The sequence below is a fragment of the Helianthus annuus genome, chromosome 6 (genome assembly GCF_002127325.2).
Source record: "Helianthus annuus cultivar XRQ/B chromosome 6, HanXRQr2.0-SUNRISE, whole genome shotgun sequence".
Taxonomy (NCBI): Eukaryota; Viridiplantae; Streptophyta; class Magnoliopsida; order Asterales; family Asteraceae; genus Helianthus; species Helianthus annuus.
The window spans coordinates 28,889,732-28,917,523 of NC_035438.2; the positions used below are offsets into that span (position 1 = coordinate 28,889,732).

General features: G+C 37.3%; 1 protein-coding gene across 1 annotated transcript; it reads left to right on the forward strand.

Moving 5' to 3' along the window:
- Positions 1-12,150: 12,150 nt before the first annotated feature.
- On the forward strand, positions 12,151-15,704 carry LOC110929268 (LEC14B homolog). Its single transcript, XM_022172401.2, has 10 exons — positions 12,151-12,361; positions 12,551-13,015; positions 13,369-13,488; positions 13,586-13,663; positions 13,779-13,964; positions 14,192-14,269; positions 14,601-14,776; positions 14,854-15,012; positions 15,090-15,150; positions 15,240-15,704. The coding sequence occupies exons 2-10, from the start codon at positions 12,656-12,658 to the stop codon at positions 15,393-15,395; spliced, it is 1,374 nt and encodes a 457-aa protein (XP_022028093.1). The 5' UTR covers positions 12,151-12,361; positions 12,551-12,655; the 3' UTR covers positions 15,396-15,704.
- Positions 15,705-27,792: the final 12,088 nt, after the last annotated feature.

Sequence of the window (27,792 nt, forward strand, 5' to 3'; positions counted from 1 at the left end):
CTAAAAGTCTTTTAAATCAAACATCACAAAATGTTTTTAGTATAAATCATAGATTACAAACAAAAAATATAGTTTTTTGATTTAAAAAATTAAACTGGCATATTATAATAAATTTTAGAAAAAAACGATTTTTTTAGTATTTTTTATTTTTTTATCTGAAAAATCCATGTCATTATGTATATATATTTTCCACATCATAATAAAGATTAAATTTTTTTACTAAAACCTGACACATCATCTATGGTAACCTGGTAACCTAGTAATTACATAATATCAGAACAACAAATGAAACTTTAGTGATTTTAGAGTGACAAAAAAAGTTTCGATGACTTAATTAGAACAGTTTACAAACTTGATTACATTTCTGTAAAGTTACCCCTTATTATATTACCAAATAACAAAATGGGTGAACGACGTTACTTTATACAGAAAACTAAATCACGAGCCAACTTTGATGACATGTATACTTGTACTTTGGTCACTTGTTTGTTACTATTCACAACTCGATTTTGAATAAAGCTATACATCGAGACCTGGATAAAAATAAGCACGTCGCAATGACATAATCTCGTAACTTTATAAAACATCGTATTTTAAAAGTTATAAGTGATAAACAAAATATATTCATAAGTATATATAATAAAAAAATGATATGTTCCACTAAGAGGGTTGTGTGAGGTGTACCAACAACAAATCGACTTATGAAGTTTTTTTTAACGATAAATTTGGACCACTGGAGTTTCATCGTATCATGAGCGGAATCATCTGATCATATCCATCTCCATTAGGCAATAAAGTCTATACGCCAATTCAGGAGAAACCTAATAAATCTGAGAAAAATCCGTTTATGAGAATCGAACCCGAGACCTAATGATCCTAAGATATTATCCCACCCTAGGCAATAATGGCATGGGCAATCGACTTATATACTTGATATCGAAAATATAGTCATCTTATTTAAAAATATGATATTTGCTTCATCACATAATTTAGTAAGGTTAATGCGAGGTAATTTGGTGTGGGGATGACAAAAAGTCAAAACAACTCAAATCTGATGGAAAACAAAAAATATCTGGGACATGTACCCCTGTATACAACATAGTTATAACAATTTACCCTGAAAAATTATAAAAGAAAATGAGAATGTTAAAATGGTGTCTTTTTTTAGTGAAATGGGTGAAATCTCATATTATGAGAAAAATATTGGGTATAAAATATAAAATTTTAAGCTTAAATATGTGTACGTATGAAACTTTAAATTTAAAAGAAAATAAAATAAGAATAAAATGGTCAATTCTCGAATTGAATAAAAGATATTTGACCTCGTTAAGAACATACATGATATTTTACACTAGTAATAGTACTCGCGCGCGTTGCGGCGCGGGTACATTGCAAATGTTGAACATATTAGTCTAAGCGTTTTGTGATGCGTTAACCATATGAAAACGTATGTTTCGACGTATCCGATTGAATTCAATGTAACTTATATAAGCATTGCGATTCGATCAAAATGTAAAGTTAATTAAATTTATACCGTACATTCATAAAGTATTATATGCGACCCGACTAACTTGAATTTATACCGTCAAGTCAAAATGTATTATATGCGATCCGACTCATACGTAGGAAACGTCAAAAATAAAGCACGGAAGAGTACACCAAATTTTCATCAAAACGTAGACAAACTCGACTTTATACGAAAAATGTATACCAAATTTATGTTGAAATGTAGAACATTACGAATATTGTATAGCCTATGCGGCATGAGTATGTATAACTTATTATCATTATATTTGACCCGACTCGTTTCCAAATAAAATGTACATCGAAACGTAAATCAACTCGAATTTATACCAATACGTACATAAAAAAGCACGCAACAACTTTTTTACTTTAATTAACAAACTTTAATCAGATTATTTATACTCTCGAGAGGGTTAAAGTGACATTTTATAATTTTTTTTAACAATTTTTAATGATTTTAAATTAATCATGGGGCAAATTACATAAGGATAGCAGGTAGACGGGCAACAAACTACGCCGTCATCCTGTTCTGAATAAATTTTATAAAAGTTAAAAGGTTGAAAGTTATATTTCCTAAACTTAAAAGCTAAGAGGGGTGAAAATAAAATTTAACAAAGTTGAGGGTAAAAAAGAAAAAAAAACAAAGTTTAGGGTCTAAAAGAAAGGTATCACCGACCTTTCAAAATAAGATTAAATAAATTTAGGTTATTTATTTATATATGATATTCTAAGGTTTATAAAAATATGCTAGTACTTAGGACTCGCGCTTTGTGGCGGGACTGTTCAACCAAATAAAAAGTAGACGTAACAACGTTGAACCACACATGCAAACTGCGGCGTGTTAACTCGCAAAAATTAGACCAAAACGTAAAAACAAAGAAAAGAATAACTAAGTCGACTTAGGACCCTCACTTTGCAACGAGATCGTTAAACAACAAAAAAAGACGTAAAAACGTTGAACCACACACCCGCGTAGCGTGTTAACTTGCATTTGCACCGAAACGTAAAACATTATCATAAAAAAGTGCGTGTTAACTCGCAAAATTAGATCAAAATGTAAAACATAGAAAAGAATAACTAAGTCGATATTAGACCAACAAGTTACGAAAGGATTGTCAAACCGCAAAATAATAAATGTAAAAAATGTTGAACCACACACGCGCATAGCATGTTAACTCGCAAATTTAGACCGAACGTTAAACATTATCGTAAAAGAAACTAAAAAGGTAAAAATAAAAAGCTTAAAGGTTAAATAATAAGATTAATGAAAGTGAAATGCTTCATTTTGTATTTTTTAAGAGATACAATCTGTAGGAAATGAAAGCTAAAAGGTCAAATTTTATAAAAAAAAGGCTAAATTGCACTTTTCGTTCTGTTTTAATGTTTCGACAGACGCTGTCCTTTAACTTTAAAAATTACACTCTATGTCCTTTATGTTTGCAATCATTAACGGGCGGTGTCCTTTCAGCTAAACCCAATTAACTTTTTATGTTAAAACCTCTCTTTGTAAAACTCCTTAACAACAGAGACCATATGTGTAATTTTTAAAGTTACACGTGCCCACCCTTCCTCTCTGCAATGAAGCTGCCGGAAACTGCAATCGTCACCGGCGATCTCAAAACCGTCATCGGAAAACTCAATCCTTCAAAGGCAAATGGTCATTGATTACTATCCGACGTCTCCGATTTCCCGCCGAATTCATCATCTTCTTAAACTGCTTCGGTGTTGCTTTCAACACCTTCTTCACCCCTGTTTCAAATCATCAAAACCCACCAAAAAATTCATCAAAATCACTCAAACCATCCAAACCTCTTGAACTCCTATTATCGTAAAACGGCAAACTCGAACCAACAGATTTGCTTTTAGCTTCATTGTTAGTAAACAAATTGTTAAAAATTGAATCGTAATCAATATCTGACGTCACAGGTGTTGATCTAGGGTTACTGTTGGTGAATTTCACCGAATTGGAGAAATCGTCGGTGAACAGCGGCGGCGATGACGACGGAGGTCTGCTCCGGCCACCGCCACCTCCGGCGTCGGATTTCATCGGAGCGGATTTTCCTTGTGGTTGGAATCCAAAATCTCTAGCAAAAATGCTGAAATCGTCCATTTGAGGAAGCAACTCTGAGAATAGAGGTGTGGATGTTGAATGATTGAGGCGGTTATTGTTGGTGAAGTTGAATGATTTGTGTGTATTGTAATATATAGATGCATATTACAGATTTAGATGAATGATTTGAAGAGATCAGTAGAGATAGGGTTGGGGAAGACGGTAACTTTAAAAATTACATATATGGTCCCTGTTGTTAAGGAGTTTTACAGAGAGGGGTTTTAACATAAAAAGTTAATTGGGTTTAGCTGAAAAGACACCACCCGTTATTGATTGCAAACATAAAGGACATAGAGTGTAATTTTTAAAACTAAAGGACAGCGCATGTCAAAACATTAAAACATAAAGGACAAAAAGGGCAATTTAGCCTAAAAAATGAATAGTATAGGAAATATATAGGAAATGTGGGTCTCCCTTTTAGTTATAATCAGATGACCTATACGTTTTTCCTCTCTCTTCCTAAGTTTGGCTATGTTTCAATGTTTCACGAGTTAAATGCCCGGATAGTCCCTGTGGTTTGCCCTTTTTTCAACTTTAGTCCCTAACTTTCTAAAATTAGAGCTATAGTCCCCAACTTTTAAATTTTCGTTCCCGGATAGTCCCTGTGCCTAACATCAGTTAGTTTTCTTAGTTAAGAGGGTGTAAAATGACAAAAATACCCTTACTGTTAAATTTATACCAAAAAAGTAAAAGAAAAATACTTGGTATTTAAATATTTTTAAATATTTATATAGGACCCACTACCCAACCCATCCACTTCATCTTCCCCACTTTAACCACCATCTCCACCTTTCACCACCACCACCATCTTCCCTCTACACAGTCACCGCCAACATCACCCGCCTACACCCTCCACCATCACCGTCACCTGCAACTCGTCGGGTTTTCTCTAGAAAACCTGTCACATCCTCAAAACCCTAAATATGACACGCAGTAGACAGATAAACTCACTTTATCAAGCTGTAACTAACCTTTTGTCGGAGCTTCATCGGAATGTCGAGGTGATCGGGAAAATCGATTGGAGTTTAAGAACAACACTGCTATTATATCTGTTTGATGAAGTAAACCGTCTCCTCCCTTGACCGTCGAATTAATCACAAATTTTTCTTTAATTTTTTTTACCACCACAAACGTTTTCTATTTGTCTTTGCCAACGTATATTTTGAACATTTTTGTGTCGGATCTTGTAACAACCCGACTTTTAAAGTCAAAGTACAAGTCAAAGTCAAAGAAAGAAAAGATTGCTATTCAGATCTGTCATTTCTAACTTAATTATTGCTTGTACTCTCAAACCCGATAAATCGATACTTTACTTACGCTATTTTATGCTACGATTTGTAATATGTGAAGTAACAATGCGATAAATGTAACTAAACGCTAATCTACTAAATGCTAATCACATCGCTATCGCATCGCAACTCGAATCGCAGTTATTTGGTATTGTTCTATGTGTGTGTGCTATTATGTGTTACTTGTGCATGTTTATATTTGTTTTGGGGATGTTAATCGCAAACGCAACTCTATCGCATCGCAATCTCATCATAAACGCTACACACGAACTTACTTACTTTTAGGATGTTATGTGTTAGTTATATTATTTGTGTAACTATGGGTTAATACTATCGCATCGCTTACTCGCAACACAACGCACCGCTCAACGCACGAAACGAAAACGGAAAACTAACCCGCACGCGCCATCCGATCGAAAGGCCGCCCGACCCTACCAACTTTCCACCGCCTTTCTTCTCTTCACCTATAAATACCTCACCTGTCACATCAACTGTTCATTGATGTGACAGCTCCCTCCGACCCAGTGCACTCTCAGCCACTTTTCTCTCGATTCCTCACGATACTTGTAAGTTTTCACTCTAAATCTTGTACTTCTAACATCATTACACACTTTCACCTTATCTTCTCCAATAAATATCATAATTTCACCATGAAATCCACCTGATTTGAGCTGTTCTAAGATGACGTCATCATGGGTTCTCATGAACCTTAAAGTGTGACCTCATTTCACCTAGAATAGATCAGATCTAAAGGATTTCGACATGTTTAAACACTGATTTTGCCTAAATCTAAACATTTTTCAAGTGTTTCAAACTTTTCTTCAAACATTCTTCACTTTTACTGTAACACCTCGAAATTTTGTGTCCAATAATGTGTTGACACGTGTCATGAGTTTACACGTGGTATTAAACATTAAATAAAGGACTAGAGTTGACAAACCTTGAAAGTATGTAAATTCGAGGATTAGAAATGTCAACGAGGGGTAAATATACTGTATAGTAACCCTAAATGATGCTCGTACCTTCAAACGAATAAATCATGGATCGTACGGAGCGAAACGCGGAAGAAAGTGAGAGATTACAAACTACAGGGGTAAATGTGTCAACATGTTTAATTTATACCTCTGAGTGACCATTTGACGAACCCGAGACTTTGTAACAGTAATTTACGCTCACTAGAATATACGATATAAATTTCGCGAAGTTCCGTTTTAAAACGAGAAAGTTATGATAAATTTCGTATGCGAGGGGTTAAAAGCGTCAACAATAAAAGTTAAGGCTTTTCGGATAGTAATTAGACTAACCGGGGACTTAACAATACAGGTAATAGTCACGAGGCCCTTATTTGTAAATAATCGAGGCCCAAATCGCAAAGTTACCCATTCGAAACCGAAAGGTTAGGCTAATCATGGCAAAAGATTTGAAAATCTTGATTTACAGGCCTCAGGCGGGCCGCGTTAAGGAAAAAAGCAAGCTAATGCGGGCCACGAGCCATCTGTAGATACGGTTACTGTCATTAGGATTCAGGCGGCCCGCGTGAGCCTAGCCTGAATCTTAATGCGGGCCGCGTGAGAGTGCCAGATGCAGAAAACATGGGCAGATTCACTGTTTGAGCTTGTGAACGATCTTGTGTGCATTAATTGAAGCATGGGCGCCCTCTACATGTCCCCTAGCACTCAAGGACACCTGCTGATCATCCATGAACAATTTTAGGATGAGTTGTAATGATCTTGTGCATCATTTTTCACTATAAAAGGCAATGTGATGCACCAATGTTCAACACACCTCAAACCTGCCTTCTAGTTCACTTCTGGAGCTCTAAAGCATTCCTCTAACATCTCTAGTCGTGCACCAAGCTTCTGTAAGTATGCCTACCCTTTTTTGGCTTAGTTTTTGCATAGTTTAGCTTAAAAGTCAATCCGTCGTAAATCACAAATGGTCCAGTGGTTTGTCGAATCAATGGTAGTTATATGTTGGTAATCATGTGGGCTTTAAACCCCTAAAAGGGCACCCTCTTATTTCCACTCTAACTAGTCCGAATGTCGAGTCAAACGTGCTTAGAAAAAGTCAACATAAATGCTATTTTGCGATTTAATGCATAATCAGTAATGTAGATGGTGTGTAACCTGTTTTAACACTCATAAAACATGATAATAAGTATATTAACTAGTCTAAGCTTGTTTGATCCGACCATTTACTGTTTTGACCCGGTTCGGAGCCGAAAGTCGCAAAACTTTGACTTTTGCTTTGACTTCAGTTCTGACCCGTTAAAGTATGATTTAGATATGCCTTAGGACTCTCTTAGGACCAGGTTACATGATGGTATAACCCTCTGTGACCGATTCGTTGTTTGTACGAGTCTTTTACACCTTTCCGTTAAATGCTTAAAAGTTGACCGTAACGCCCTTTTTAATTTAAAACGAGAATTTTGGACATGTGAAAGGACCATAACCTTGGTTACTGATTTCTAAGCATGTCCCTAAAATTTCACGTCAATCCGAGGTCCAGAATAGGAGTTATGCTAAATAGCGCAATTACGGAAACTTTAGTAATTAAATGGCGCAATTAGCATAACGCCTATCTAAACCCAGATTTCGACACCAAACCTTTTACACACTGATGTAAAATAATATTTTGGGATTTTTAAAGATTTTTAATTATTTTTAACATGCTCATAACCGCGGTTATGGCATCGGTTCGGTAAATACCGAATATACCCTTTTCGGACATAACTTGAGTTCTACAAGGTCTTTTGACCCGATTCCAGTTGCTACTGATTTTAAATAATAAATAGAGTATTTTGAACTTTATAAATTGTTCAGAAAACTCAGATTTCCTGTAGAACTCAGAAACCTCTTTTATAAATCTTTAAAATGACCGAAATACCCCTACGGGGCATAAAATGGATTTAAACTCGTTACGGGCATTATGGAAGGTATTCTACTGATACCACAACCTATTTAAAGCATATTGACTTAGGAAACCAGTGTAGGACTCTTACGGTTAACCGTTACGCCTTTTGCGCACACGGTTCGGTTTATGTAACTAGTTTACATAAACTAGCCGAAACGGGTCAAACCTTATTGTTTTGATCCCAAAATCCAGAGTGTGGTTATTATACCCATATAAAACAAGTCTTCAAACTTGTTGGGTCCAAATCACATTCCATTCCCGGTTTTCGCCTTTCACGCGATTAAACCGTAACTATCCTTTGAAACTGACTGGTCTAAGCTACGGCTAAACTAAAGACCCGTTAGGATTCTAATAGGTTATTTTAAACCTTCGTTCCAGAATAGGAGACCAGTAAAAGCTATTTGCAATTTATTCGATTAAGGATTTATGCTTGCAAAGGTAAATACTTTTAACTTATTTTCCGTTATACGGGCTTGGGTTACGGTATATAGCATACCGCTTGATCGGGCATCAAATTCTCCACCGTTGAGTGGGTAATTGAATAAATTTGATCGGCTCGTTTAAACAGTCTTGTTACTTAAAGCCTTTGGGGGGTTAATGACCATGTCCCGGATATCCCTGGCAGCATTTTACGAAATGGCCACGACCTAAGCGTGGAGTGTAGGCGTACACTCGTCAGTGCATAAATAGTTGATGTGGTGCGTCTATTAATCTTTAACCCGGACAAGATCCGGGCTACTGAACGCATAAGGAACATGTAATCCGTTCACAAGATTATAAATTTAAATAATTCTCCCAAGTTATAAAGAGTTTGTGCCTTGTGCATTCAAATCAATTTTATTAAACATTTTACAAAAGTGTCGGTTGAATGCATTTACCAGTGTAAACTGACGTATTTTCCCAAAAGACTAAATGCAGGTACTAAGCGTAATTGGCTGGATATTTCTCCTTAGCATCAATAAAGAGTCTCGCAAGCTTAAGATTCCTACGTCTGTTGAACAATTATTTTTATCTTATTATTGATCCCCTGTGGATTCTATTTCAACAATGGTGATACTTTGATATTACATTCAATGTTGAAATATATTTATCTTTATGCTTCCGCTGTGCATTCATATAATTGTGTGGTTTGACTATATTGTTGCCAACTACGTCACGGTAATCCCCCACCGGGCCCACCGGTGAGACACGTGGAAATAGGGGTGTGACATTTACTCAAAACTGATAGAATCTGAGCTCGTTCGGGCCTTCTACTCATTCCCTAGTGAAGTGCCGGACTAAGAATGGATTCCTATCGGAGTAGACGACTAATTCACGGGTTGAGCATGAAACTTCATCTTGAACAGTTAAGTCTGACCGGATGGGGTGATTCCCGTCCAAGCGGATGAGCTAAACTTGGTGTGGTTTCCATTATTTAACACGTCATCATGCTGTCTCGGCTAAACCGCAAAACTTTTAACTTAACAAATTTTACAAGTTCTTCAAACGAAATAGGTTACTCAATCGGATAGCCGTCCGATCGGACCACCATCCGATCGAACGACTATTTGACCAGGTGCCTTGATTTTATAAGTTAAACACTTGAAGTTTTGGAAAATTTCAAGGAATATCAGTTTCAAGCGAAAGGCCATCCGACCGAACGGTCATCCATCCGGATGACCTGGTATTTAGAAACCTTTCACGTATTTTAAAATGCTACAACGAAAACTTCAATGTTCAAACACTTCACAAACATACTCACATTCAGTCGAATGACCCTTTGACCGAATGGTCATCCGTCCGGACGGTCATCCGACCGGACCACCATTCGTCACTCATCTCACCGACACGCTGTCTACGCACTGTTCAACGCTTATACTGTCGTACTGTGATCAGGCTAACTTTCCAGCGCTCCCTTCAATCCAAGACTGTGTTTATTTATTAAACACGATCTGTGAGTATACTAGATCCCAAAAGTGCTTAACGCACTTTTGGGTGTTACATACGTTACCTATATCAAATCACATCGATCACACAATGTAAACACTTTTTTTACGCTAACCGCTCTCGCATGTTATACGTGTTATTCGATGAATGCTTGTATGTTATGTTTACACAGTGATTGTTGCCTGACACCTTAGCAACGATAGTACTATAGTTTGGACTCAGCACCTGTCGTGGACAGGGGTTGTTAAGGGCTTTTCTTCACGTGTCAAAGTGGTGATATGTGTTGCGCATTCTACAACTCGCAGTCACGTCTGTGCATATTTCATTGTCGATAACTTACTTGCTTCACATTTCTACGTGTTACATGCTGGTTATGCGTAAATCGCTTTTCGCTACTATTATGCTATTAAACTTGTATACTCACCTTTACACTATGTGTATTGACCTTATTTTAACGTATGTGACAGATGTTTAGGATGCTTATATTTGCTGGATGTCATGGAATCAAGCTAGGGGAGTCTAGAAACAAATCAAATAAAATCTGAGTTGTCGGAACAATTTAATTGTCTTTGGGAACACTATGTCTGTAATAACTGTTTTACTTTATATGTTATGGTATGGGACATGACGTTAAATATTTGGTAATTATAGTTGTTATGAATTCTCATGGACAATCTGTTTCGCTCAGTGCCGTGCCCCGATGTGTCCGCCATCGGTTGGGGTGTGACAGATCTGAAGGATTCTGGTGATGTTTGTTACAACGACGCACTGGTGGTTAGTGAACAAGCATGGATCATGATGATTTGCCGGTAATCAAGGAGTCTTTGTCGTAGAAAAGGTCATGGCATGGCCGTAGTTTGGTAATCCAGGTCGTCATCGATTCAATTGTATGCGGCGTTGGATCTCCAGGTTCGAAATATTTAGAGGTCTTGTTCTAATAATTAGTTTTTTAATAGCTTGGCTGCTCAATTGTAAATATAAATCGCTAGTAGAAAAGAAAATTTGAAGGTGAAATATATAAGGAGTATGGCGGAGCAGTGGTGGTGGAAGGGGATGGCGACGATGGAGGTGATGCAACAGTTGGCAGGTGGGTGGTGGTGGTGAAAGGTGGATGGTGGTGGTGAAAGGTGGATATGGTAGTGAAAATGGGGAAGATGAAGTAGATGGGTTGGGTAGTGGGTCTCACATAAATATTTAAATACCAAGTATTTTTCTTTTACCTTTTTAGTATAAATTTAACAATAAGGGTATTTTTGTCATTTTACACCCTCTTAACTGAGAAAACTAACTGATGTAAGGCACAGGGACTATCCGGGAACGAAAATTGAAAAGTTGGGGACTATAGCTGTAATTTTAGAAAGTTAGGGACTAAAGGTGAGATAAAAGGGCAAACCACAGGGACTATCCTGGCATTTAACTCATGTTTCACGGATCAGACGACTTTTTTTAGAATTACTGTTGCGAAACTATGAGAATTATATAAAATACTTGTACATATTGCATTGTTGTTCTAATAAGATAGTGGAGTAAAAACTTACATAACCACCATCTATATTATACTTAAAAGTTAAAACTTAAAACTTAAAAGTACAAATAAATTATGCGATAATTAGAGACACTCTGGTGTATTCTTGGTTATCAAATGTACCTATCTATAACTACCGAAATACGTATTTCGGTGGTTAAAAACTTAAAATTAATTAGCTATGTGTACTAGGTTATAACCCTGTGTCTTACACGAATTGAATAAAAAATCAATTAGTTAGTAATGAAAGTGTAGGAATTATAAAACGATATTCTTGAGAAGCTTTTCAAATGTTAGCATAAATTTTGTGTCATGTATGATCAAAATGTATGACGTTTACGAAGCTTATATATGAAAGTATTTGATTATTCGATTAGAGAAATTGCATCATCAACTTTCTCATAAGTTTAGCAGTCACAAGAGCATATAGTTGCATGATCAAGTTTCTCATTAGTTTGAGCAGTTATAATAACAATTGTTTGTGATGTTATTTTAATAATTAAGTGAATAATATGGTGAGGTTCCACTACAAAATTTAAATTTTCTAAAAAATGTAAAAAGTCATAAAACACACCTAATGGCTTACCTCGAAGTTAAGTTTTTTCCGAATTACAAACTGATGTTTTTTTCAAGGTAAATTTTACATCAATCAACTTGTATCTTTGTTCTAATCAAAAGCTCTAAAACATTGGTTTGTAATTCGAAAAAAAACTTAACCTCGTTAAACTATTTTTAACACATACTATTATCGGGCAAAAGTGAACCAGTGCAGATTATTACTGGCAAATAACTTAGTTAGGATTATTATTGAACAAATTTGAGAAAGTTAAGATTATTGTTGCATTTAGTCAAAGCCCCAAATCGATTGCATACGGACTCGTGACTACACTGTTTTGTTGATCGAAAGGGAACACGTATATCATCCTACCCACTTTATAATAAATAAATAGCCCCCTTCTTTCATCATCAATCCACCGTTTGATCGATCGTCTCTTCCAACTCAAACCACCAGTTCATAATCTTAAACCATCTGAGATAATTCAATCAAAGTCTCTACAACAAAATACAAACCGGGTAATTCATAATCTAATTTATGATTAGTTGAATATGCCGTTCACTCGCTCATTTATTCTTTCATTTATGGTTAAATCACAACAGTAGACTGCCTGTGAATTACATCTTCTTTTGAATTTCTAGTACCCAATTAATGTATGTTGTTTTACACTATCTGTTCTTGATTTAGTTTTTATTTGCTTTTACCAGGAATAACGTTGTTACAATTCAGAACCCTGCTTATGCTACGGATAAATTAGTGAATAATTGTGGTATATATATTATATGTACATATTGGAGTCTGGAATTTAGGAAATGAGTAGGTCAAGAAAGTCGGTTCGTCAGTGCAGTCTGGATGATGGTGGTGGGATTGTTGGTAGGGCAGCAGCCTCCGGTGAGGGGTTACCGGAGATTGGGGTAGTAACAAAGCTTAGGACACGACCCCATAAGTTATTTAGCCCTCGGAAATCGGAAAAGTTTCTTTCCCCGGTTAAAATGTTGGTTGGTCGAGAAGGTAATTACACTGGGAGGGCAAAATTCACATCTTCGGATCGTTGTCATCTCTCGAGCAGATATCTGCCGGTTAAAGGTCCTTCCGTGATCGATAGGATGGATAGTTGTGCTTATGTTTCGCAGTTTTCAGCTGATGGTACTCTTTTTGTTGCCGGATTTCAGGTACAATGTGCAAATCCAATATTTTTAGGGTGCTATGGGCCGTATGGGCATTTGTGAATGGTGTGCTCTTTCACATCAGTTGCTTTTGTAGCTCGTGTGATTTGTAAGAACACCGACTCATACGGCCAGTATAAACATTATGGCCCGTATGATGAGTTACTCACTTTTAACACCCATACAACCCCGTATAGCCCCTCATACGGCCCATATGACTATACGTCTCATACGTGTGGTTCGTATGACATTGACTTAGTGGTTTGCTTAGTCTGACCCATTTTTAATCTTCTTTATGCAGCCTTGTTTATTACTTTCCGTTTATCTTATACTAATGATTATAATCATTTTCTACACAGGACAGTGATATTAAGATATATAGTGTCGATAATGACTGGAAAGTTAAGAAAAATATTCGTGCCAGAAGTTTGCGTTGGACAATCACAGATACATCCCTTTCACCTGATCAGCGTTTCCTTGTAATATATTAAGATGTCGTATCTATAAATGCAGTGTTTAGGTTTGTTTTCGTGAATATAATGTTTCAGTTTATTTTTGTTTTTCTAATTCTGGCAGGTTTATTCCAGTATGTCCCCTGTTGTTCATATTGTGGACACTGGATCATCTATGACCGAGTCTGTTGCAAATGTTACTGTGAGTATTCTTTTTAGTGCTGTAATGATTACATTTTTTTGCTTCCTTTGTTCGTATTATTACCACCTTCTGTTTTTCTAGTGGGGTTAATCAAAATGTTTCTTTTTTTATATAGGAGATTCACGAGGGACTGGATTTTTCTGGTCATGATGACGATGATCATGACGATTATTCATTTGGAATTTTTTCTGTGAAATTTTCAACTGATGGAAGAGAACTTGTAGCTGCAAGTAGTGATGATTCAATATATGTTTATGATCTTGCAGCTAACAAGTTGAATGTCCGCATACCAGCTCACAGGGTATGATATTAATGCATATTGTATAATCTTAAAGAATGAGTTTTCATAAACTTTTGGGTATTTAATTTGAGTATATGATTAAATCAAGTTATTGAATCGTGAATCACCTTGAACAATTGGGCTTTGGTTATGTTTTTATTAATTCATTTTAATTGTTATATTTTTAAAGTTTTCTAAGGTCCCCCAAACCGGACTTACTGACATTGTTTTATTATTATGCATTGCAGTCTGATGTTAATACTGTTTGTTTTGCTGATGAAGCTGGTCATGTCTTATATTCGGGGAGTGATGATCACCTTTGTAAGGTAATCTCTTGATGATTTTTTTTTACCTATTATGCCCTTTGGTACTGGCTTGACTGATGCCTATACTTATAGGTATTTACACAAGCATATAAATATAATTAGTCGAGATACAAATTATGCAGATGGTAAAATAATTATGTTGTGTAAACCTCATATCACCAGTTCATCCTTTTATTATTACTACTATAATGACAACATTGTTTAAGACATGATGTTCATTTCTGTGAACAAACCATATAATGTTAACTAAACTGTGACGACTGCTATATATACTGTTTGTTTTGTTATGACTATTATCTATTTAACTAAATAAATTAATTATTTACTTCAGGTTTGGGATAGGCGATGTCTTGGTACAGTAGGGAAAGAATCCGGAGTTCTTACTGGACATCTCGAAGGAATTACATTCATTGATAGTCGTGGAGATGGCAAATATCTGATTTCAAATGGAAAAGATCAAACTATTAGATTATGGGATATCAGGAAAATGTCCTCAAACATTCGCGGGTAGTTATCTTTTTATGCAATTAGGCCTTGTTAGCACTGTAATTATAAACATCTCACTTATGTTTCCTTTTATACAGAATTACAATGCCTAGGCATGTTGAATGGGATTACAGATGGATGGAATACCCATCACATTTAAGAAACCGAAAACATCCAAATGATCAATCTCTCGCTACATATAGAGGTCATAGAGTCTTGCGAACACTCATTAGATGCTATTTCTCCCCGTCATACAGGTTTTTCCCATGTCTAGTTTACCGGTTTCTGGTGATTGATGTTTATATTTTCTAACCTTTGGTGACTATTGTTGTAGCACCGGACAAAAGTACATATACACTGGATCGGCTGATGCCCACATTTATGTTTATGATCTGGTAACTTTCAGCTTTTGTTCTGTGAATCATTTTTATTTGCTTTCGAAAAGTCACGTTTCTTGGTTTTGTTTTACTTCTTTTTCATTTAGGTGACTGGAGCTCTCGTTGCAAAACTCAAATTTCATGACCAAATTGTAAGAGATTGCAGTTGGCATCCTTTTAGCCCGATGCTTGGCAGCTCATCATGGGATGGGGTAATTGCTAATTGGGAATTGAGTGAAACAAAAAGATTCCATTGCCCATGAAACTGATCCGTTGGTGCGTGTTGATGTTTAAAAAATAAAGCCGTCTCATGCACTTATGTTACGGTGTTACAATATCTTGTTGATCCATCACTCCATGGATACTTTTTCTTATGCATGTTGTAATGTTGCTACTTTTTAAGCTGTGACATATTTGCTAGCTATGTTTGTAGAAGCATTGTTATGTGCATGCTATGTGTTCGTTCTCGATGCTCTCGCTAGCCATGTCACATTGTGGTAGTTGTGGTGATATTTTGTGTAGACACTTGGCTCTTAATGTCATGGCTTGATCAAGTGCAGATCCATAGAGCACAATGTTGTTGCAACTTCAGTTTAAGATTTATATATAAAGTAGAAGGAAGTGATAAGTGTATAAAAGTAAAAGGTACTGATAAGCAAAGGAAGTGATAAGTGATGAACATGGGATCGTTTGGTTTGGTTTTGGGTGTAATAAATATTAAAGGACATTTTTTTAAAGTAAACTTCAATAAAAAACAACCAACCCATAAAATGGTGCGGTCACAAAACACAACCTACATATTTACAAAGTTACACCAATCGGTCCAAGAAAAAGACCTCGTTTTACACCTACTTTTAATCCATAAAATCCCGATCGATTTAATATTACTTAAGATATTTTCAACCCGAATTTGTTTATCTTCAAATCTAAGCTTATTTCTCGATTGCCAAATACTCCAGCATCCCACCCTCATGATCCCTTGGAATACGTCTTTTGCCATACTAGATAACCCAACAACATTATGAACTTCTAAAAGCGCTCTAACCGATCCCATAATGAAAGGAGGAACCTTGCATCATGACGCGATATGTTGCCAAACCCGGGACGCTATGATGCATCTGGAAAATAAGTAGTTGACATTTTCTTCTACCGACTCACACATGTCACATGTCACATCTTCAATATCGATATTCCTATTCTTCAACGCTAGAGCTGTAGGAACTTTTCCCATTTCAACTCTCCACACGAAGGCATTACACTTTAGCGGAACGAACTTGCACCAATCCATGACATAATTGTTACTATGATCAACCCCCCTTAGAAAGACGCCGTTTAACCGTTCCTACCGAGAATTCTCCCAAGGAATCACCAATCCATTTCCATCGATCACCATGATTAGATAAGGAGACCGAATCTAGCGATCTAATGAGCTAGTTTAACTCCGCGATTTCTATGAAATTTTCTGGGCCTTTCCGCCACTTCCACGATCTGAAAATACCTCCACTCCTATCTGAAATCTTGCTCTCCACATTACACCTTTTTCCACCTCTAATTTAAATAAGTTTGGATATACCTCCTTCAAAGGCTCATTTTCCAGCCATGGATCTAACCAAAGCGAAATATGTTTCCCGTTCGCCACCTCTCCGTTGAAGAAAGAACGAAGTGGAGTTCCGTCAATGGTTGTTCTCGCACACGTCTTCACAATATTATTCTAGACTCCCTTTATACTCTTTCTAGCAGGAAGAAAATCCCAATTACCTCTACCGGTGTGAAGAGCTTCAACCACCTTCTTCCAAAGTTTTCCTCTCCGTCTTGTAGCGCCAAACCCACTTCGAAAGCAACATGGTACTTATCTTTTTTAGTTTACTTTGTTTTCTTTGGATGATTATGCTGTATTTTTTTTAACTATTAGCATCTCAAAAAGTTATGGACGTTTAAAAATCCCAGAAAGAGTTTGTTTAAAAGTCAACAATGTCTTTTAAGAATTATACCATATTTACCCTATATTAATTTATAAACTTTTCTCCACTCACACAAAACTATTTCTTTTTCTTTTAATCCTTTATGTTTACATCAAACTTCAGGCGCCGTCCTTTAGCGCAAAAGTTGACAGGCGGTGTCCTTTATCTTTCAAAATATTGCACGTTTTGTCCTTTAGGCCAAACACAGTTAGATTTTTTAGTTAAATCTAGTCATGTGCAAGGCACATGAGGGTACTATTATAATTTCACCTTCCAAGGACTATTTTGTAAGATAAATTATCTCAAGGGGCTATTCTGTATTAAACTTAAAAATAAAAAATATATAAAAACTCTCACACACTCTCTCTCTTGATCTGAGTCCCTCCCTCTCTCTTCTCTCTCTCTCTAACAACAGGTTGGCCATCATCCACCATAGACCACCAATATCACCCCTCTCTTCCTTTTTCCCATCGCCACCATCAGCCTCCACACACCACCGCTACACCGACACACCACCAGCATATCCCCACCGTTCACTCTCTCTCTCTCTTAGACTTTACCCACCACCACCTCCCACCACCCCACAACCTTCACCGCCACCAGCCCCACCTACTGAACACCACCAACTCCACCACACCACCCAATGGTTTATCTTGCTAAATCTCTCTGAGTAGCCTTCTTCAAGGTTTAATCAACTCCAGATACTCAAAGATCGTGACATCAACAGGCAACTTTCATTTTCAAATTACGCAAAAAAAAAAATCCAGCTTTATTATGTTTTTTTTTGAAGAAAATAAAGTATTTAACCTGTAATATGTTACTAAATTAGAGGTGGAGATTGCTTCGTTGGTCGGCAGGGTTTTGGTGATGAATTTGTTGGTCGGTGCTGGTTGTATCGTTGTTGATTTGAGGTTAATTTGATAAAAGAGGGTTTGATTCTTCTGAATTTGACATAATTTGTGGGTGAAGTGAATATTGCAGATGGGGATTGCAAACAGGGATCTGGGGAGATGAAGTAGGTGAAAAGAGGGCTTATTCTTTTAGCAACTTGTCTCAGCTAGTTCAATTCTGAAACCACCACCTCTGCTGTCAACTTGAGGGTGGAGAGAGAGAGAGGAAATTTAGAGAGAGATGAAATTTAGAGAGAGAGAGAGAGATGTGTGCAGGTTTTTGTTTATTTGTAAATCTTTTTCCTTTTTTACACAAGAGTCCCTTGCTATAAGTTTTTATACAATAGTCCCTGAGGATGTAAAATGACAAGAGTGCCCTCATGTGCAAGGCACATGACCAGATTTAATTATCTAACTGGGTTTGGCCTAAAGGACAAAACGTGCAAGATTTTGAAAGATAAAGGACACCGCCTGTCAACTTTTGCGCTAAAGGACAGCGCCTGAAATTTGATGTAAACATAAAGGACAAAACTTATAATTTACTCTTTTACTTTTTATCTTTTACACTTTTAACCCTTTTCATCTTTTACATAACACCCGTTACAAAGTTTTCTCCACTCCCAAAAAACTATTCCTTTGTCTTTTCTTTTAACGCTGTTACTTTTTATATTTTATATTTTAAACCCTTTTCATCTTTTACAAAACCCCCATAGTTTTTATATTTTACATTTTTAACCCTATAATTTTCATCTTTTATATATTTATCACAAACATTTCCTATTTATAATCTTAACACTTTTTCACTTTCAACTTTGATTCCCTATACTTTACGTCTTGTACAAATTTTCCGTTTGACGATTCGTTCTAGATTTTGTGAGTTAACACGCTGCAACGCACGCGTGTGGTTCAACGTTTTTACGTCTATTTTTTACAGTTTAACTGCTCCCTCGAAACTCGCGGGTTCTAAGCCGACTTAGTTATTCTTTTCTATGTTTTACCTTTCCGGTCTAATTTTTGCGAGTTAACACGTCGTAACCTGCGTGCGTGATTTATCATTTTTACGTTTATTTTTTGTTCGACTTAATGGTCCCGCTGCAAAGCGCGAATCGTAGATACTAGTGTTTTAAAATTAAGAATTATTTAAACTTTTAAAATTATGTTAAACTAGTGGGATATCCCGCGCTTCACTACGGGCTTTCGATCGATATCGGTTCGGTGAGTTACAATATCGTTACGATACCAGGATTCGGTATAGCAATCGAAAGAGATACAAATGACCATCGACATCAATGCTGATTTTGTCCAAACACCATCAATTCACTTCAGCACGGTACTCGGCCCAAATGAATATCGACACGTGCTTTACATCGATCGAAAACGTTAATGTACTTTGAAATAGCCATGTTCTTGTATCGGTTCCGGTAATACCAACAACTGTAGTTGTTGTTCGGTCAAAATTGCTTCGGTTCATCACGACTATATGTCGCAACCCCCGCCCCCTATCTGTCCCGGGAACGGGTGGCCGCGAACAATGGTGTCGGTGGTATCGGTGTTTATTAATTTTGCAGCGGAAATTACATCAGGACTGTAGTTAGGAAATATTTTATCAGAGTAAAACACCACATTTTATATAAATAAACATATTGGGATAAAATCCAAGTTTTCATTACAAACTGATTTACAGGGATAAATCCCATTTTATTGAAGTAAAACGCTTTCTTCATTTAAGTAACTTTTATAGCCACTTTTCCAAGCCTTCAGTGCTGTTCAGCTGGCTTCTAGTTAGCTTTCACATTGTGTTACCTGAAACGCGTTTAAAAACATTTTGTCAGTGGGAAATACTGGTGAGTGAATCCCAGTTCAATCAAGAAAAGCTTTATTAATTTAAACAGTATTGAGAGCGATTACAATGTTTACATCTACCCAATTACTCATTCAGTACTGTTAATCCTGACTGGTGGGTCATATTACACATTGGTTAACTCTTTGTCCACTGGTAACGTGTTCCACATTTTATATACAAAACCCAACATACCGGCAGTAATCGTAGAATTACAAAGACTCAATCACTGCTAAATTGTATTGTAAAATGGTTAAGGTTTTGTAAAAACTGTTTACAAAAAGGAGATTACTCACATTGCTGTCTTAGGTTTTCTGTAAGGATTTCCTGAGAATTATCTATAATTTACACAAATGCACACGTGTTAGTATAATAACCCATTTTAACATTAGTAATACCCTCCCCGGGATGGCATTCCAACGACTACGTCGGGCAGAACCACGACAGCCGTTACGGAACCCTAGATCAATCGGGCAACGTATCTAATACATATCCAGGGGTTATGATACTTACAACGGAGCAGAACTTCGTTATTTAGGGGGGTATTATATCCGAGTATAGTGCCTACTATGTGAAAATTGAGAGAGAAAGAAAGATTTGGGACGAACAGACTGAAGATCCGATGCGTGCAATTTATAGGGCTGATTCTTGGGTTCGTCGCTCCCCGCGTAGCACACAACTAGGGCCTTCGCGGCCCGCGACGCCAGCTAGGGTAGGCCCTAGCTTGGCTGACTCGGTTCGTAGACTCCACACGTGACCCGACACGTGGCGGCACCGGGTGTCGCCCTAATCTCATGCCGTCGCGGCCCGCGTAGGCAGTAGCCAAAGGCTACGCGCCCCGCGAGGACCCTATTTTTCTGGTTTTTAATTAATTTTAATAATATTAAAGGAATTCGGGCCCTGTTTTCTCGTATAGGGTGTATTTTAGGACATATTGGGACATTTTAAATATTTTTAGGGTGTCGAAAATATTTTGAGGGTGTCGGTTTATTTTAGGGTTGTTATATCCTCCCCACCTTGTTTTAGAGCTCATCCTCGAGATCTACTGGAACAAGTGTGGATATTTCCTTTGCATTTCTGATTCAAGTTCCCATGTATATTCTGGTCCTCTTTTAGAGTCCCATTTCACTTTGACCAGAACAAATCTCTTATGCTTGAGGTTCTTAACTTTCCTGTCTTCAATCTGTAGAGGCCTCTCTACAAACTTAAGTTGTTCATTTACCTCTATATCCATTAGAGGTACCACCAGTGATTCATCAGCTAAGCATTTCTTGAGATTAGATACATGAAATACATCATGTACTCCTGCCAATTCCTCTGGCAGTTGTAGCTGATAGGCTACAGGTCCTATTCTTCTAATAATCTCAAAAGGTCCAACATATCTGGGACTTAGCTTTCCTCTTTTTATGAATCTTACCACTCCTTTCCAAGGAGAGACTTTCAATAATACTTTGTTACCTACCTGAAATTCCAACGGTTTGCGTCTGTTATCAGCATAGCTCTTTTGTCGATTACGTGCTGCGTTCAGTCGTTCCTTGACTTGAATGATTTTGCCGGTTGTCTCCTGTACTATCTCAGGTCCAGATAGTTGCTTTTCCCCAATTTCTGCCCAACAGACTGGGGTTCGGCACTTTCGTCCATAAAGTGCTTCGAATGGTGCAGCATTGATACTTGTGTGATAACTGTTATTATAAGAAAATTCTATTAATGGTAAGTGATTGTCCCAATTACCTCCGAAATCAATTACACAAGCTCTAAGCATGTCTTCCATTGCCTGAATTGTCCTTTCGCTTTGTCTGTCCGTTTGAGGATGATAAGCTGTGCTTAGATTTACCTTGGTTCCCATTGGTTTTTGGAAACTTGTCCAAAAATGAGAGGTAAAACGGTTATCCCTATCAGAAACAATTGATAAAGGAATTCCATGTAATGAAACTATTTCATTTACATATAGCTTAGCTAATTGTTCCATACTGAAAGTTTCCTTCATTGGTAGGAAATGAGCTGACTAGTTAGCCTATCTACAATCACCCAGATTGTATCATTACCTTTCCTTGTTTTGGGTAATTTGGTAACAAAATCCATTGTTATCAATACCTATTTCCACACAGGCATTTCTAATTGTTGTAACAAACCTGAGGGTTTCTGATGTTCAGCTTTGACTTGAGAGCAGGTTAAACACTTAGAAACATAAGCTGCTATATCCTTTTTCATTCCTATCCACCAAAAATTCTTTCTTAAATCCTGATACATTTTATCATTTCCTGGATGCATCGTATATTTAGACTTATGGGCTTCTTCTAATATACAGTGACGCAGGTTTCCTAATTTAGGTATCCATATTCTTTTCTTATTGAATCTCCAAATTCCATCGGTTCCTTGTTCTAATTCTTTAATCATTCCTTTTAGCTTTTCAGTGTCTTCCTTGATAACTGATTCTTGTGCTTCTCTAATTTGATCATTTAAATCTACTTGTAGATTTAATTTAAGAGAACGCACTCTTTTTGGCTTTTCATGATATTTTCGGCTTAAAGCATCAGCCACTATATTAGCCTTTCCTACATGGTACTGGATATTACAATCATAATCACTAAGAATCTCCATCCAGCGTCTTTGTCTCATATTCAGCTCTTTTTGCCCGAACACATACCTTAAACTCTTATGATCAGTAAAAATAGTAAACTTACTACCATAAAGGTAATGTCTCCAAATTTTAAGGGCAAACATTATAGCTCCTAATTCCAAATCATGGGTTGAATAATTCTCTTCGTGGTTCTTAAGTTGTCTAGATGCGTAAGCTATAACCTTTTGACGTTGCATCAATACACATCCATAACCTAACTTAGAAGCATCACAATAAACTACAAAATCTTCAGTTCCTTCTGGTAACGCTAGTATGGGTGCGTGGGTTAATCTTTGAATAAGAGTTCTAAAGGCTTCTTCTTGTTTTGGTCCCCATTCAAACTTAACAGATTTACAGGTTAGCTTAGTTAAGGGAATGGAAATCTTGAATGAATCTTCTATAATAACCAGCTAATCTTAAGAAACTTCTAACCTCGGTTGGTGACTCAGGGGTTTTCCATTTGGTAATTGCCTCGATCTTTGTGGGATCCACATGAATTCCTTCATGGTTGACTAAATATCCAAGAAACTGTAGCTGTTCTAACAAAAACTCGCACTTTGAAAACTTAGCATAAAGCTTTTCCTTCCTTAATAAACCTAGAAGTGCGTGCAAATGCTTTGCATGATCATCTTTACTTTTAGAATAGATAAGAATATCATCTATAAAGACAATTATGAATTTATCCAAATATGGCTTACATATTCGGTTCATCATGTCCATAAATGCAGCTGGGGCATTAGTTAAACCAAATGGCATGACAGTAAATTCATAATGGCCATACCTTGTTTTAAATGCGGTTTTAGGAATGTCCTCTTCCTGTACCTTTAATTGATGATATCCTGACCTTAAATCGATTTTAGAGAAAAATCGAGCTCCTTGCAGTTGATCGAATAGATCATCGATTCTCGGTAATGGGTACCGAATCTTAATCGTAACCTTGTTCAATTCACGGTAGTCAATGCACATACGCATCGATCCGTCCTTCTTTTTAACGAATAAAATCGGTGCTCCCCATGGCGATGAGCTTGGCTGTATGAATCCTTCTTCCAACAATTCGTCTAACTGTTTCTTCAGTTCTTGCATTTCTGCGGGTGCCAATCGGTAGGGTGCTTTGGCAATTGGTGCTGTCACTGGTAGTAGGTGGATTCTGAATTCAACTTCCCTGTCTGGCGGTAGTCCTGGTAATTCTTCTGGAAAGATATCTGAAAACTGGGATACTACTGGAATATCCTTTAGTTCTTTTCCTTTAGTATTAGTGATTATGGAAATCAAATACACTATAGATCCTTTTCTTATACAACTTGCTGTTTTCATCATAGAGATGAATTTTGTGGATCTAGATGGCTTATCTCCTTTAATTGTGATCTTTTCGCCTTTCAGTGAATTTACTTGGATTGACTTTCGATCACATAAAATACTGGCTTTATTGGCTATTAACCAATCCATTCCTAATACAACATCAAATCCTGCCAGATTCATTGGGTAGAGGTTTGCCATAAATTTCTGATTTAAAAATTCTATTCTTGCTCCCAGCAAGATTTGAGAAATACTAACTGTTTCCCCATTGGCTGTTTCTACTAGACATTCTCGTGGGAGTTTAGTTAATGATTGATTTAGAAGTTTGCAAAACGAAGTATTAATGAAACTTTGGTTAGCACCAGAGTCAAATAATACTTTAGCAAAAACATCATTAACTAAAAACGTACCGGCTATTACGTCTGGAATCATCTTGGCTTCATCTGCAGTTAGAATAAATGCTCTAGCATTTTTAGTGTTCTTGTTGTTTGCAGCTGGAGCTAACTTCGGACAGTTTAGCTTGATATGACCTTGTTCTCCGTAGTTGTAGCATATCCTGTTGTTGGCTTTCTTCTTGCAATCTTCTTCCTTGTGTCCTGATATTTTGCAGAAATTGCAATATATGGAGCATCTTCCAGAATGCTTCCTTTTGCAATACTTGCAATAAGGTGCAGATGTGGAACCTACATTTTTCCCACGGTTGGAATTTCCAGATCGGAATTCCTGGGTAAGCCGTTGAGTTAGGTTCCTCCTTTGATCCTCTTCCCGTGTACGTACTAACTCATCTGTCAAGGTGTTTGCTAGTTCTACAGCTTCTTCTATGGTTTGAGGTCTAGCTGCCTTGACTACATGTCTAATCTCCCCGATTAATCCCCAGATATAACGGGAGATTAATACTAGTTCAGGTGATGCAAGGGTTGGCACTATTCTAGCATATTCAAAGAATGTAGTAGTATAACCCGTACTATCCACCCCTGTCATTCTAAGATTCAGAAACTTATTCGCTATCTGTTCCTTTTCATTGGGAGGGCAGAATTTCCTTTCTACCATGTTCTTAAATTCCTCCCATTCCATGTTGTAAACCCTATCACTTCCCCTTGACTGGAGGATAGTGTTCCACCATTCTAAGGCTGAGTTTTTAAATAGATTGCAAGCAAACATTATCTTATCCTCTTCCGCACATTTGCTTATTTTTAAAACAGCCTCAGTCTTTTCTATCCAGCGTAAAGTTGCAATGGGTCCTTCAGTGCCCGAGAATTCTATTGGTTTGCAGGACCAGAATTCTTTGTAAGAACAACCATAAGGCATGGTCCTTCTTCTTTTGGGGATGGGCGCTTGAAGTACAGGTCCATTGTTCACGCTGTGTTCAGGTTCTGTTGGTCGCTTACTGCTATGTTTACTTTTATTATCAGCTTCCTTAATAGTTTGAATAATAAATGGCATCGCATCTATTATTCCTTGTGCCACTATGTGTTGGATGGCACTATTATCCACTTGGTTTCCATTGTTATTGTTGTTTAGATTCTCATTAATCAGGTTATTGTCGTTCTGGATATTATCATTCTGGTTTTCCTGGTTCACTTTGTTGTCCATCTGAATTTTAAACATTTACCACATATTAATATCACAGAATAATATTTAATATAACCAATCACACAATACGCATGTTGATCAAAAACGTCGAGTATTGCGACTTTACTTTTTTTCTTATAATATAGTATGCATCTACTACAAACCACCACTGGAAATTAAAATTACAATACCATCTGAAATAAAAATTACACTAATAGTAAGTAGTAGGCATCCGTAGTTTTTTTTCATACACACATATTATATATATTATTATTATTATTATTATTATTATTATTATTATTACTTTTACCATCTCCACCATCATTTTCAAGGATATGGATTCATCCAAAAATCCATATTGCGCTCGTCGTACTTCCAGACGAGTCGCTCTCCCACATGTCTCATCCTTTCACTACTTTCTAAGATTTCCTCACCAAATGTCCTGAGTTCTTGTACATTGTCTGCACTCATTGGGGGTGCAGGTTCTAGGATTGGGTTCGGAATCTGGGGTGCGGGTTCCGGTATGGAGGTGTGGGTGCCTGGTATGGGTAAGGATTCTCTAAAATCTCCCTAATGTATACGTCGTTATCGTAATAGGGATCTAGAGGGTCCAAACCTGGGTAGGCTCCTAGATTTTGGCATGGGCAGATCTTCATGGATGGGGTAACATTGCACATAGTCCCTATTGTCCTCCCACAACGGGTCGTAATTTGGGTCTAAGGGATTAGGTGCGGGTACCCTAGGTATCTCCTCCGGGTTAAAATCATGCATTTCTACTTGATTTTCAGGGTTTTCTATTTCCATTGGTTGGTCGGGAATTGGTGGTTGTGGTTGTGGTTGGGGTGCTAACATTTACTCCAGGTTAGGGTCAGCTGCAGTGGTTGCTAAGATATGGAAATTAGCTAAACTCCTATTAATCATGTCCTGGGCATGGGCATCGGTTTCTCTTTTGGCGGCTGCTAGGGCTCTCTGTTCTTGCAACTTTTTCATATGCTTTCTACGCTCATGTGCTCCCCTACTAAACCATCCTCTCTTTTTTTGGGGCTCTTCGGACTGAGCCTTAAACACAAATATTCCTTCTTCAGTATCAGCAGAGTACCCTGAAAGGGTAGGCTGTGAAGAGGCACATTCGCTTCTAGGCGAACCAGACAACAGACGATACGCGTCGGATGGTCCTTGGTCGCTAATACTGTAAACTAACAAATAGTCAAATTACACATAACAATAAAATACGGTTATGCATGTATTTTCGTAATTTATTTCCTAACAGATTGAATTTTGGTGTCAGCAGAACACTTCTGTGGCTGAATCAGTGGCTTAGCTCTGATACCACCTTCTGTCGCAACCCCCGCCCCCTATCTGTCTCGGGAACGGGCGGCCGCGAACAATGGTGTCGGTGATATTGGTGTTTATTAATTTGGCAGCGGAAATTATATCAGGAACGTAGTTAGGAAATATTTTATCAGAGTAAAACACCACATTTTATATAAATAAACATATTGGGATAAAACCTAAGTTTTCATTACAAACCGATTTATAGGGATAAATCCCATTTTATTGAAATAAAACGCTTTCTTTATTTAGGTAACTTTTATAGCGACTTTTCCAAGCCTTCAGTGCTGTCCAGCTGGCTTCTAGTTGGCTTTCACATTGTGTTACCTGAAACGCGTTTAAAAACATTTTGTCAGTGGGAAATACTGGTGAGTGAATCCCAGTTCAATCAAGAAAAGTTTTATTAATTTAAACAGTATTGAGAGCGATTACAATGTTTACATCTACCCAATTACTCATTCAGTACTGTCAATCCTGACTGGTGGGTCATATTACACATTGGTTAACTCTTTGTCTAATTATAACGTGTTCCACATTTTGTATACAAAACCCCAACATACCGGCAGTAATCGTAGAATTACAAAGACTCAATCACTGCTAAATTGCATTGTAAAATGGTTAAGGTTTTGTAAAAACTGTTTACAAAAAGGAGATTACTCACATTGCTGTCTTAGGTTTTCTGTAAGGATTTCCTGAGAATTATCTATAATTTACACAAATGCACACGTGTTAGTATAATAACCCATTTTAACATTAGTAATACCCTCCTCGAGACGGCATTCCAACGACTACGTCGGGCAGAACCACGACAGCCGTTACGGAACCCTAGATCAATCGGGCAGCGTATCTAATACGTATCCAGGGGTTATGATACTTACAACAGAGCAGAACTTCGTTATTTAGGGGGGTATTATATCTGAGTATAGTGCCTACTATGTGAAAATTGAGAGAGAAAGAAAGATTTGGGACGAACAGACTGAAGATCCGATGCGTGCAATTTATAAGGCTGATTCTTGGGTTCGTCGCGCCCCGCGTAGCACACAGCCAGGGCCTCGCGGCCTGCGACGCCAGCTAGGGTAGGCCCTAGCTTGGCTGACTCGGTTCGTAGACTCCACACGTGACACGACACGTGGCGGCACCGGGTGTCGC